General features: G+C 39.5%; 1 protein-coding gene across 1 annotated transcript; it reads left to right on the top strand.

The window, feature by feature from the left end:
• Positions 1-10,545: 10,545 nt before the first annotated feature.
• LOC6049750 lies at positions 10,546-12,264 on the top strand. Its single transcript, XM_038263473.1, has 5 exons — positions 10,546-10,734; positions 10,793-10,951; positions 11,006-11,577; positions 11,639-11,873; positions 11,930-12,264. Exons 1-5 carry the CDS (start codon positions 10,590-10,592, stop codon positions 12,040-12,042), a joined length of 1,224 nt encoding a protein of 407 aa, XP_038119401.1. The 5' UTR covers positions 10,546-10,589; the 3' UTR covers positions 12,043-12,264.
• The last annotated feature ends 729 nt before the right edge of the window (positions 12,265-12,993 follow it).

Below are 12,993 nucleotides of genomic sequence, written 5' to 3'. Positions count from 1 at the left end.
TGACCCAAACTCACCCCCCAGAACCAATGTCACCCTTGATGACGGTATCACATTATAATTTATTATATAGTCACATTTTTTGTCAGCTTCAATATTTTGCAAATTCTCGCTTGATAAAAATAAATGCTATGAAAGCAGAGTGTTCATAAGAAAACTGCTATAAATGGTTTGAACTTATTAGATACAAAGCTGTGAAAAACAGTTTTCAAGATTTTTAATACTTGAATATACCAGGTCTTCTATTTTTTGAAAGATACAAAAGTGTTTTTTTTTCAAATCGCAATGTTTTTTCTAAAAAATGAATAATAAGAATAATTTAACTTTTTCATATTTGAATTGCCAAACACCCAAAATTATGATAGTTTAAAGATTTAGCTATAAAAATCCCATCGAAAACAAGGGGGGTGGGGGTTTGGCATAATGTGACATACTTTTTGAAGGGGGGTTCAACCTTGTGTGACAAAGTGTGACATGATTCGAAAAAAAAGTTCTCCGATCGGGCTCAAAACTTTTCTGGGGGATCCTTGGCCGAAATAATTAGACCCGTATTTTTTTGATTGACCATTAGCGTGACCTACGCCGTGTTAGGGTGGTTCGAAAAATGGCAATTTTCGTCGATTTCCGCAAAAACCACCACCGCGCCATTTCATCCGATTTTAGCTGTCTTAGACGCAAAAGAAAGGTGATTAGCTTGGCTATTTGGGAAAAATAGTAAGAAGTTTCAAAAATGTAGTTTAACATTTGAAAAGGTTGAATGAAAACTTAAAATGCTGTTTTGAAGGTCTCGGCACCAAAGAGCCTATGTCTGAAAATATTTTTATCGGATTCCTCGGAAAATTTCACATAAAATATCAAAAAATGGTGAAGTTATGTTTACGATACTATGAGATACGATTTTTTGAAAATAAAAACTGGGGTTTTCGACGCACCACGTGCAAAATGGAAAAATGACGAAAACGGGGAAAATCGTTTTTTTTTCACTAAAACTGCGATAACTTTAAAATTTCAGCGATGACCTATACATGTTAGGATATCACAATTTTCGTAATTAAAAGACGCAACTTTTGGTACCATTACATATATAGGTCATCGCTGAAATTTTAAAGTTTAAAATTTAAAGGAACAACTCGTCTCTTTGTATTCACAGTAATGCATTCTGCTAAAACGCTCAACCAAACCACAACTTTCTTTTGCGTCTAGGACAGCTAAAATCGGACGAAATGGCGCGGAGATATGACTTTTTTTAAAAAGAGTTTTTTGCGAAAATCGACGAAAATTGTCATTTTTTGAACCACCCTAACACGGCGTAGATCACCCTAATGGCCAAACAAAAAAATACTGTTTTCGTGGGGAATTGCTGTATATCCATGTCGTATAAGCCACAAAGAACTTCGCATGGGCTTTTTTTACTTACATCATCATGGCTGTAATCCCCAACAAAGTTGTAGTCTTTTCTTCCATCAGTGTATCCAGTGGAAATCACATAATTTTGATTTATATGACCAGTCATCTAAAAGTGATATGTTTTTTTTTTTGCAATTTTGCTCGCAGGATCATCTCTTCTTAAGGAGCTTCACGTTGTCTACTATATTTTTCACGATATCGCAGCTAACTATACCAGGTTCAGTACTTTGAGAAGCACAGTAAAAAAGTTTAAAGTGAAATGTTCAATCTTGATTACTGACAAAGTCAAGCAGAAGTTTCCTGGTGGCCTGCTGAGTACACCTCTTCAAATCGCAATATTCGTCGACGAAGAGGATCATCCTCTTTTCATTACTAATGGTCGGTTCCAACCGGGCTGAGTTTATAAACGATGCAGTTTGCTCTCGAAGTGGGTCCAAAGTGGGCTCGTTTGCAAATGAGATGATATACGATGTTATCCTGGAGATTGCATTTTAGATTTTGCATATGATGCACTCGCACAGTGCGGTGCGGCTTGGCGGGATGTCGTCGATGGCCGCAAGGCAATACTTTAGTTGGAAATCCAGTCCAGGGAGCATGAAAAAATGGCATCATCATGCAGGCATACACTGGGAACTGTATTTTATGAGGTTTTGTCGTGGACTAAGCGTGTTTGTGTTACACTCAGAGAAGAATTGTGGGGTTTGTTTGAAATTTGAAAAAAATAATTAATTGAATCTTTTCTGAAAAACGCTTTTCACGTATAAACTATAATCATTAGAACTTGCTCATTTGGATTAGTTCTAACAAAGTTTCTCAAAACACACCGCGCTTAAATCTAGTCATGGTAGCAATCTTGTTACCAAGATCGACGTCAAACACAACCACGACAATGTTCCTGTGGCGGTTTGCTGTTGGTGCATTTGCATTTTTATCAACACGATGAAATGCATAAAAATCCCGTCCTGTCCTTCATGTTTGCGTGCTTGCATGATAAGTTGCCCCAGCAGTGGAGGGAACATATTGGCGGATGTTTTCGGAAAAAAGCGCGCCAAAACTGTTGGTCCGCTACTGGTCCATGGCGGGATTGCTCTTGCCGAGCACGTTGCTGCTACTACTCACCAGCCAGAGCTGCTGTAAATCTTCATTCAACGGACCACAACCGCAGATCAACAATATCCCACCAAAGCCAAAGCCAGTTGAGTGCTGCTGGTTGGTATTGTAGTGTTTTATCGCGGTGAGATTTATTACCAGGCTGAGGTGGACGGGGAAAGCAGTCAAGATTGGATTCGCCACTTGGACGTGGACCGCAAAGTGACCGGTTAAGCCGGAATCGTTTCGTGATATCATACCCAATTCAATATATTTTCAGCTAACAAACAAGTAGGTTACTCAAAGATACAGGCATTCTGTGGAAAATAGCACAACTACCTTCCAACCATTGATTCGTCAATACATTTCTCAAAACTTCAATCAATTCAATCAAAGCTCTCTCTCTCCCGCTCTTCCGGGTGACGATGGAAAACACTTTGCGGTAATTAAAACTGACACCCACCCCCGCTGGACCTTTCCACTTCCGACGTAATTTAATCCTCCTTGAAAGGTAAAAGGAGCTCTCCTTCATTACGTAAGTGTTTGGTGGAAGTGGTTTAAACGAAACAAAACAGCGAAAGAGAGAGCGAGAGTGAACCTTCTCCTCTTCAGGGTGCAACACCACCACCCAACAGCTGCAGTATTCGTCGAATGTCCTTTTGCTTCTTCTTTTGCAGTCATCATCGTCACCATCAGCTGCAACGCTAGGATTCACGGGAAGTTGTGTAAGGTATTGCAGTTCATTGCTGTAGGTCTAACTTTGAACTCATTTCCACGATATGGGCTGCGTGGGGTTCAGGGGTATCTTATAATTTTCCAATTCACTAAGAGTAGTTCATGTTGTGGTTTATATTTTACTTATTTTCAATATTATTCAATGAAAATTTCTATTTGACCCACCTAAATTTACCACGAGATGGCAGGAAACATTGGAAGCAGGAAGTAAATGCTGTTTTGCGATAAGAGTCCTTACCGTGTGAAAACTGCCAACGACCTTCGTGTCCGCTCTGTAGTGCATAACTAAATGCTGTTATATCCCATAACTGATGAATTTTCATCAACAAGTTTGAGAATGCTTCAACTCTTTTTCTCAAAGTAAAAAGGATGAACTTCTTGCTCGGTAAGCTTGATGACGCGGGATTTAATTAGATAAGACATGCCCTTTTTGTGCAACTATGTTTATCACCATGAGTGCATAATTAACAAAGGCCGGTCGGTTCCCTTGAAATTTGGAATCAGGAATTGAACTTTAAATATGAACAAAAAACCTTTAGGTGAGTGGGATTCGAACTCACACCCTTTGAATTGATGGTCTGGGACGCTAACCAGTCGGCCACCATGGAGTTAATGCTCTAGAACCGAATTGATCCGTAGTGGCGAAATAATGTCACAAGGTATAACATATCAATCCATTATATAACTACTAACACCGTCTCAAAACAGCCCAGGGCCATCTCATATACTCATGAACTGGACGAGGGAGTCGTGGATTGCCTGGCCCGAGTCATCTGCATTACCGATCTTTGTCCGTACAATTTCAGAAGAAATCGTTAGTCAGAGAGAGGTATACGCTTCAAAGGTTCTTGAGATATATGGAGGTTACTAACCGAACCGTCTCAGTTGAAATATACTGTGGTCATGGCCAAGTCCTGCCAAGGCGGGGGTTCAAATACATACATACATACATACATACATGAGTGCATAATTAACAAAGGGAGCGCGTGGTCGTAAAAATATTCGGAGTGAAAAGTGATTTTTTTTGTGTGTGCCTTTTGTTTCGCATTTTTGTCGTGTATTGTGTGCTGCGAAGAGATTTGAAATTTGCTCGCGTTATCTAAATTGTAGAAACAGTAAAAATATACTGATAAGTCCAGCCCATAGCACTTATGCTCGGTTGGCACGCGTTCGATTAAAAACTTTCTAAATCATCACTAGTTTATCTTTCCGCAGCCGGCTGCCTAAGATTTAAAAATCAACCGATAAACAAAATGCTCATGGTCACATCACTGCCATTCGTGAATCCTGACCTCATACCCATCTACTAACCCCTCAAAACTCATGTGATACTTTGTCGGAGAAGCAGTCGATTGGGCGGTCTCTATCACTCAAGTATCGGACTAACATTCCCATCCACTTCCCCGTGACTCTACCACTGGTCGTGGCCGGCGCCGGTATTGTTCAGCATGATAGGGGCCTTTGAGAAGTTGCGAAGCGAGGAAAGATAGCACTCACTCATCTTCCATGGCTCGTGGATGTAACTTCTGGAGGTCCTGGTCAATAACGGAGTAGCAACTGCGGGTGGGCACCTATGCTTATGCTTATGCTTAACTATGTTTATCACCATGACTGGGACAACTGTGTCGAGAACTTGAATGTTTGAATGAAAGGAATGATTCATGAGCAAAATGAACATGAATGATTAAGGTTATTCCATATAAAGGTTGCAACTTTGTCATGACTCCTGAATTGAATTAAACCAATGTACATTGTGGATAAATTAGATTCAGAAAGAAATGTAATTTATACTCAGTTTTTCGCTATATGTTTAAGGTTCAGTTCCAAGGCACAGTGGAACCAGCAAAATATTTTGGCTCAAAATAGCGCTTCGGCGTTTTCAGAAAAGTTGTAGTGAACACCATTTTGAGCAACTTTGCTAAAGAGCACAATGCTCTATCTTCCAGCGGGAAGTTTTTAAGCCATTTTTGTGATTTAAGTAAAGGTGTCTATTAAAAATGTTTATTGCCTTCCTCGAAAGAAAAAACTCGAACAATGAACTTCATTATTTGACCTCGTAGACCCACCTTTACGTATACATATCGTGGTTGGATGTTGATCAAAATAATTGCACTTGATTATCTCGGGACTGGCTGAACCGATTTTGATCGTTTAAGTCTCATTCGATCCGTCTTGGAGTCTCTTAAGTCACTATTCATAAATTGTAAAGTTTACTTAAGTACTTTAAAAGTTATGCTAAAAAACGATTCCGGTTAAAGTCCGAAAGATTGTAAAAAGGGTGGTTTTTGTGAGAAACCCCGTCATGCTATACATTTTTTGAAAGGTATTTAAAAGACCTTTCTAACGAGCCCAAAACACTGGAAGTCTGACAACCCTATCAAAAGTAATAAGAGCTTAAGTGTCATTTATGCACTTTTTTGAGGCCGGATCTCAGATATTTTGATAAAAACGTTGTCCGGGTCCACCATGAGACCATTCCAAAGAATGAAAAAGATTGAAAATCTGACAACCCTGTCAAAAGTTATAAGCACTTAAGTGTATTTTGTACACTTTTTAGAGGGCGGATCTTAGATATTTTGATTAAAATGATGTCCGAATCCATCATGCGACCCAACGTTGGATGAGTCAAGAGACCTTTCTAATGACCCAAATTATTGAAGATCTGTCAACCCTATCAAAATTTCTAAGCACTTAAGTGTTATTTTAGACTTTTTCTTGAGGCCGTGTATTAACTTTATGAATGTGAGGAAGGCACCAAACACCTAAAGGTGGATTAAGCAACGTTTTTTTTTGTTTTTATTAATTCAGGCTTATGTCGTAGCAAGTTGATATCTTATAGACATTTGTAAAGCTTATCAAAACAAATATTTATCTTCGCTTACGAACTTTATTCACCCGCGAAAGAGAGAGGAGACAAATCACGCAAAAGAAAATCGCTCCCTAAATTCTCCAAGCAAATCAATCTGCTGAAGATTTTTTGTAAATTTACTTGTCAGCACCACTTAATAATATTTATTTCACTTTGTTTACACACATTGCCCATCTACAAAATGTGACAGGTCATTTTTCGAAGTGTGACGTTACACTTGCAAGTGTAGTAGTGAAAAAATGTTCCACCGAATAATCAAGATGATGATTTTTTTTAAATTCTTTTTACCAATCTTTCGTGCGCGAGAGAGGAGAGCCATGCTCCCTTCGGAGCACAAAATGGCGGTCATAACTCAATGTGCCTCAAAATGCACGTGCGACTAGTTAGCATGACAATAGTGATTTGTGCCAATTTTGAGTTAAATTGGTTAAGGTTTGGGGATTGCTGTTGAAGTTTGTATGAAAAAAATCTTGATCAGGAAATTTGATTTCCTACAACTTGATCGAAGGATGCAAATCGATCCGAGTTTGATGTGTTTTAAATATTTTTTTTACCTAAAAATCAAAACCTAATACATTGCCAAAACAGTGCACATGCCAAAATGTGTGAAATCATTAGTGAACTCTCAGACCAAGCCATAGGGTGTCATTATCGGTTTGAAGGTGTCGAGTACCGCTTCCCCGTCCCCACCATCACCCCAAACGATGTCATAATCTAAATTTAATGGAAATTTCAAACGCCCCCCCCCCCCTCCTCCCTCCTCCCATTATCGCATGTGCTCGTCATACTTTTTATCGCTAAATATTGATACTTTGCGGAATGTTACTTCTCCACCCTCGGGAAGTGCCGGGCGAATCTTTATGGAATTATTATGACTCTGACATTTTTCGCACGCTCTCTTCGAGAAGCCAACCACCATGATGCCAACTTGAATTCAGTTAGTCTTAGCAAAAGCACCTCTTTATCTGCGTTGGCTTTTCCACTTTGGCCTCTGACGATGGCGACAATGATGATGATGATGATGTCGAGGATGATTTTTCAATGTCGCGTGTAAATCCGCGACAAGATGCTGGCTGAACGGTTATGTTTATCGAGGCTAAATGGCAATGGCGCGGTGGAGTGTGTCGGCGGGGGATAACCGACGGAACGACTTTGTGTAGCAGCCCAAGATGACAGCATCCTTAATGAGGCGCGGAACGTTTCTGTCAGTGGGGTCTTTCAGAAAGTTAATGAGTCCTGATGTAGTGGTACATTTTCACTGAAATGCACGTGAAAAGTTGCAATTCATGTTCGGGTCATTTTTGCAATAGAGCCCCATAGATACACATTTTAATCACTTAATAATTTTTATAACTCAGTTTAAATATTACTCATTTTAATTTTGAGACAAACTATGTCTGATTAAAAGTAAATTAAATTAACGTTTATTAGGCTTTTGATCTAAATCGTACAACTTCGAGGCATAAGCATGTTCTGTTTGTAAATTAAGAAAATATTTGAAAATTGAACCTATTCGCCTCGGTGTGTTTCGCAAAACAATCTTTAGTTAAATAAAACCGGAAGGTCTGATAGTTGGCACTACGACATTTTGAGGGAAACATCGAAATATTTCGTTATGAAGTCAACCTCAGCAACTTTTCTTGCAAACATTTTTTTTCTCGATTTCGCAAAATATTTCTTCAGAAAAGTTGCTGATAATTTATGCTGTTAAGTACGTAACCATCAAATTTCTTAAGAATATGCCTAAAGATACACTACATTACATATTTCACCAATATTTGACCTTGAATGGAATGTATCCGATACCAAATTTACCAGATTTCTGGCTCACTTTGAAATCATCCCAACTTAAGGTGATACGAGAAGGCAGCGCCATATTGAACGCCGTAACGAAGTTCTTTTTTTGCAAATGCTAAATAGGTCGAAAGCAAGCAATCTGTCGAGTTCAGAAATTGATTTAAGTTGAACTGAGGTTGTCCAAGAACTAGCGTCTCGTTTCATCTTAACCACCACCACCACTTGATAAACCTTTCGTAATTTCTATACAGTCAAACGCGAATTTTACGCGAATTTTGGTTCTCACGTAAAAAAAATCGCATAAAAAAAGTTCGCGCTGTTTTGTTTTGAATTTTTCAATTAATAAGAGTTCACGCTATTTTGAATTACTCACGTAAAAAGAGTTTTTAATATTTTATGATTTTATAAAGAATTATAATTTTTAAATATTATTAATATTTTTAATGTGATGAAAGGTTATCGGGTATTCCAAATAGTTATCGTAATAGTTAGAACCGTAGGTTGGGAATATTCGTGGGTAATTCTCTACCAACTTTCACGAAATCGGGAAAAGTTGCCCCAACCCCCCGTCGATTTGCGTGAAACTTTGTCCTAAGGGGTAACTTTTGTCCCTGGTGATCTCTCATGCTCATGCTCATGCTCATGCTCAGGGGTAACTTTTGTCCCTGATCACGAATCCGAGGTCCGTTTTTTGATATCTTGTGACGGAGGGGCGGTACGACCCCTTCCATTTTGAACTGTTTTTCAATAATTTGCAGCCTGAAACGGTGAAGAGATAGAAATTTGGTGCCAAAGTGATTTTTATGTAAAATAAGACGACCGATTTGATGGCGTACTCAGAATTCCGGAAAAAACGTATTTTTCACCGAAACACGAAACACTAAAAAAGTTTTGAAAACTCTACTATTTTTCGTTACTCGACTGTAAATTTTTTTGGAACATGTCATTTTATGGGAAATTTAATGTACTTTTCGTGTACTTTTGACCCAGTAGGGTCAATTTATCATTTAGAACAAAAATTTTCATTTTAAAATTTCGTGTTTTTTCTAACTTTGCAGGGTATTTTTTTAGATTGTAACAATGTTCTACAAAGTTGTAGAGCAGATAATAAAAAAATATTGATATATAAACATAAGAAGTTTGCTTATAAACATCATGAGTTACCGCGATTTGACGAAAAATGTTTGAAAAAGTTACTTATTGCGATTCTCTTTGTTTCGTCGTCCGTGTCTGTCGCGGGTGACCAGGAACGGCCGTGATCAACGACGACCAACTTTTGCAAAACTTTTTTTTCGTAAAATCGCGATAACTCGTGATGTTTATAAGCAAACCCCTAATGTTTATATACCATAATTTTTAATTTTCTGTTCTGCAACTTTGTAGAACATTGTTACGCTCTTTAAAATAACCCTGCAAAGTTAAAAAAAACACGAAATTTTTTAATGAATAATTGTGTTCTATTTTTTCGAAAAGAACATTAAATTTCCCTTAAAATCACATGTTCCAAAAATTTTTACAGGCGCGTAACGGAAAATGGGAGAATTTTTAAAACATTTTTGGTGTTTTTTTCGATGAAAAATAAGTTTTTTCGGAATTCTGAGTACGCCATCAAATAGGGCGTCTAATTTTACATAAAAGTCTCTCTGACACCAAATTTCTATCTCATCACCGTTTCAGGCTGCAAATTATTGAAAAACACCTCTTTTTTCGCATGTTCAAAAATGGAAGGGGTCGTACCGCCCCTCCGTCACGAGAAATAAAAAAAACGGATTCGTGATCAGGGACAAAAGTTATTCCTTAGGACAAAGTTTCACGCAAATCGCAGAGGGGTCGGGGCAACTGCTGTGTGAGTTGGCGGAGAATTACTCGTCTATGAATTAAACAATTTGTTATTGAACTTGTGAAAACAAAAGTAAAATAAATAAAATACATGAAACAGGATTAAAACTGGAAAACCGCAAAACATCTGTGTGGAAGCATCAGCAAAAAAGTGAAACCACAGGAAATCAAAACTCCATCCCAGACTGCATGTACACAAAAATGAAAATAAAAGTCCTGCATACATTTGCATTCAATTTATAGTTTCACTCGTGTTTGGACTTAATTTCCTGTTGTCTTTTGCTGTACAGGCGGCTGGTTTTGTCGAACTTATATTTGGGGTTGATTTAAAATTGATTTTTGTTTTAGTAAGTTTAAGTATGTTTTATAAAATTGTGACTTTTTTTCCATATTGTCCATAATAAGTCATACTCATACCCAAATATGTTTAGCTGTAGATTTCTATCAAATTTTCCAAGGGCAAACAATATCACCCAAGCTACGGTACGAATTGCTTCATATTCATCAGCTTTATTCTAGCCATCCTTTTTTCACAAAACTATCCACTTCAAGCAAACAAAACTAAAACTTTCCTGCCAGCAGTGATCTAGTTTCCGACGGGGGAAAAAATCTAGCACTTTCACCGTGGACCTACTTTCGGCGATGTCAATGCAACTGTTCACACCTAGGTTCTTCCGTCAGGCGTACCTCACCCTCATTGAACTCCAATTAGCACGTTCAATTTCTCACTTGAACCAAAACCGCAGACGATGTCTACGTGCCGCCCGGCGTTGTAACTTACAACGCCTCAGACGTAGTCCGTACTTGGGTGGTGCTGAGAGCAGTTTGGCGTGGGACCCGGAGGTCAGTGATCGCGATGCTGTGGTTGATCTGGTGTGTCCTGCTCTGTAGGGTCGAGTTGGGAGCCTCGCTGAGCAGTGTTATAGCGAACGAAACGGCGCTGGATTTGGAGAATGAAGTTTTTGGGTTGCAGGACGGCGTTAGTTCTAGACAGGCGAGATGTGAGTAATTGGGGGGAAGGAGTTGGGAACGAGCGTTCAACGTGTCTTTCCTGTACAGATTTCCCGTTCTACACGATCGGTCGAATCGCCAACATCCCGTGCACGGCGTCCAACGGGTTGGCGGGGACCTGTCTGATTCGAGGCGAATGTGCTGCAAGTGGAGGATTGTTCGGTGGAAATTGTAGCACTTTCACGAACCAAGCGACGTGCTGTATTTGTGAGTATAAGACCTGCAGCGAAGTATGAAGAATCTTACGAAATTTCTTCACAGTCAGTAAGACCTGCGGAGGATCAACGAATCTGAACAGTACGTACTTCACGAACCGGGGCTACCCTGGAGGATTTAACGACGGAGGAAGTTGTTCGTTCACGATCTCTCCCTGTAGCAGTGCGGTTTGCCAGCTGAGGATCGACTTTCGTACGCTTACGTTGGCTCAACCCAACGCCGACGGGGAATGTTTGACGGACGTGATGACCGTCACGGGCGGTAGCTCCGAGGTGCCCCCGATCTGCGGGGACAACTCCGGACAGCACGTGTACGTCAACTTTGATGAGCTGAACCCGATTACGATCAAGATTGCCACCTCGGGCGGGACTTCGTTCAGTCGACTGTGGAATCTGCAGCTGCAGCAAATCAACTGTGACTCGAGACTTCGTGCTCCGGACGGATGTCTGCAGTATCACCTGGGAACGACGGGTATAATCAGCAGCTTCAACTATGGAACCGCGGCCAACGCAGCTGTGTCTACGACCGGATTAGTTGGAACCAGACAGCTTGCCAATCATCGCTACGGGATATGCATCCGGTCAGGACCCGACAAGTGCACCATTACTTACAGTGTGGTAAGTTAACCCGAAAAAAACCTCACCCAAAAGGTAACCTCTAACCTAAAACTACCTCCAGCCTTCCAACGGGGGTCGTTACGCGTTCACGGTTTCCGGCGATGCATCCGTGCTGGATCCGCTGCTCATCGGGGATCCGCTGCTTCTCATGAACGGAGAGATGTGCACCGAAATGGACTACGTAATCATTCCGGCACCCAGCATAACCCTTCCGAATATCGTCGGCTTCATTCCACCGTTTGATGTCAACTTCCCGCAGGATCGGTTCTGCGGGTTGGGATGGTGGCCTGTTACAAGTGAGAAATGTTGTTGATTTTCGAAGATAGCTTTGTACTAAGATGCTATATTCCAGGTACCGTTAAGCCGTTTGTATTCTACGTAGTCTGGAACGAGAACGATCTGCCTGATGCGGCCAACAGAGGGTTCCGATTGGAGTACACACAGAACGATTGTTCCGTGGCATGATAAATACGTGAACTAGAGCGATTGAACAAAAGCCTTTAACTATTAAGTTACTTTATTGAAAAACCGTCATCTAGGGTGAATCGAAGGCAACAGTCTGAAACGTGAAGTCAGCCAAAACATTCAAAATATCTGGAATTATCGCGTTCTGATTCACAATAGTTGTCAGAAGTTTGAACATCTATCCAATGATCATTGCTTGGATGTTATGTAAATTTACATGATTTTTTTTTTCCGTCGTTTTTTGTATTATTTAATTTATAAAAATGAAATTATGACACATACCTCTGTTTTGTTTAAACCCACCGAAACAAAACCAACGAAAATTATTAATTATAACTTTCTTAGGATTTAGCAAATCTACATCCAAACCAATGATTTCGGCCTACACAAAAAAATGATGGTAATATTTATCAAGAAATTATAAAATGATGAGTTTTCATCAGTTTCTGTTAACATTTTTATACATTTTTTAGTTAATATTACTCAAAAAAGAGGTAATATTCAACTTGCGTAAACTTTTTTAGGTAAGTTGAAATTGAACTGCCAGAGGAAAATATGTCAGCAATTCTCTACTAAAACCGGAATTGGATTTTATATGTAATTTTTTTTTTTAATTTTACTAAAACTTTGTTGGGGCCTTCCCTGTGACCAATGAAGCCATGTTGTGTCATTGTTTCACCCGTACAAGTCTCCATACAATGTTGACAGCTGTGGGTTAGGGTGCCTAGCAAAAATGACCCCCTGCTCCACAAGCTGAAAACAGTTTTATGGGTTTTTAAGCACCTGTGCAAATTTAAAGCGAAATTGGTTGAGATTAACCCTTTGATACCCGAGCCTAAAGTTGGTGAATTAGTGATTTTCATACAAAAATGACTTTCTTTAATCGCTAATAAATTTTCAGGATCGATTTTTTGGGTTTTCCATACATTTCAACGGTTTTTCCCACATAAA

Source organism: Culex quinquefasciatus, chromosome 3, assembly GCF_015732765.1.
Source record: "Culex quinquefasciatus strain JHB chromosome 3, VPISU_Cqui_1.0_pri_paternal, whole genome shotgun sequence".
In the NCBI taxonomy this organism is placed as follows: domain Eukaryota; kingdom Metazoa; phylum Arthropoda; class Insecta; order Diptera; family Culicidae; genus Culex; species Culex quinquefasciatus.
The sequence above is the reverse complement of the archived record's forward strand: the minus strand, read 5'-3'. Positions and strand labels throughout refer to the sequence as shown.

What these genes read in the sequence shown, in the direction of transcription:
- LOC6049750 (XM_038263473.1), top strand. Translation starts at nt 10,590, where the DNA reads ATGCTGTGGTTGATCTGGTGTGTCCTGCTCTGTAGGGTCGAGTTGGGA. An exon ending in TAGTTCTAGACAGGCGAGAT is followed by an intron (nt 10,735 to 10,792) that starts GTGAGTAATTGG and finishes TTTCCTGTACAG; the next exon opens with ATTTCCCGTTCTACACGATC. An exon ending in CCAAGCGACGTGCTGTATTT is followed by an intron (nt 10,952 to 11,005) that starts GTGAGTATAAGA and finishes ATTTCTTCACAG; the next exon opens with TCAGTAAGACCTGCGGAGGA.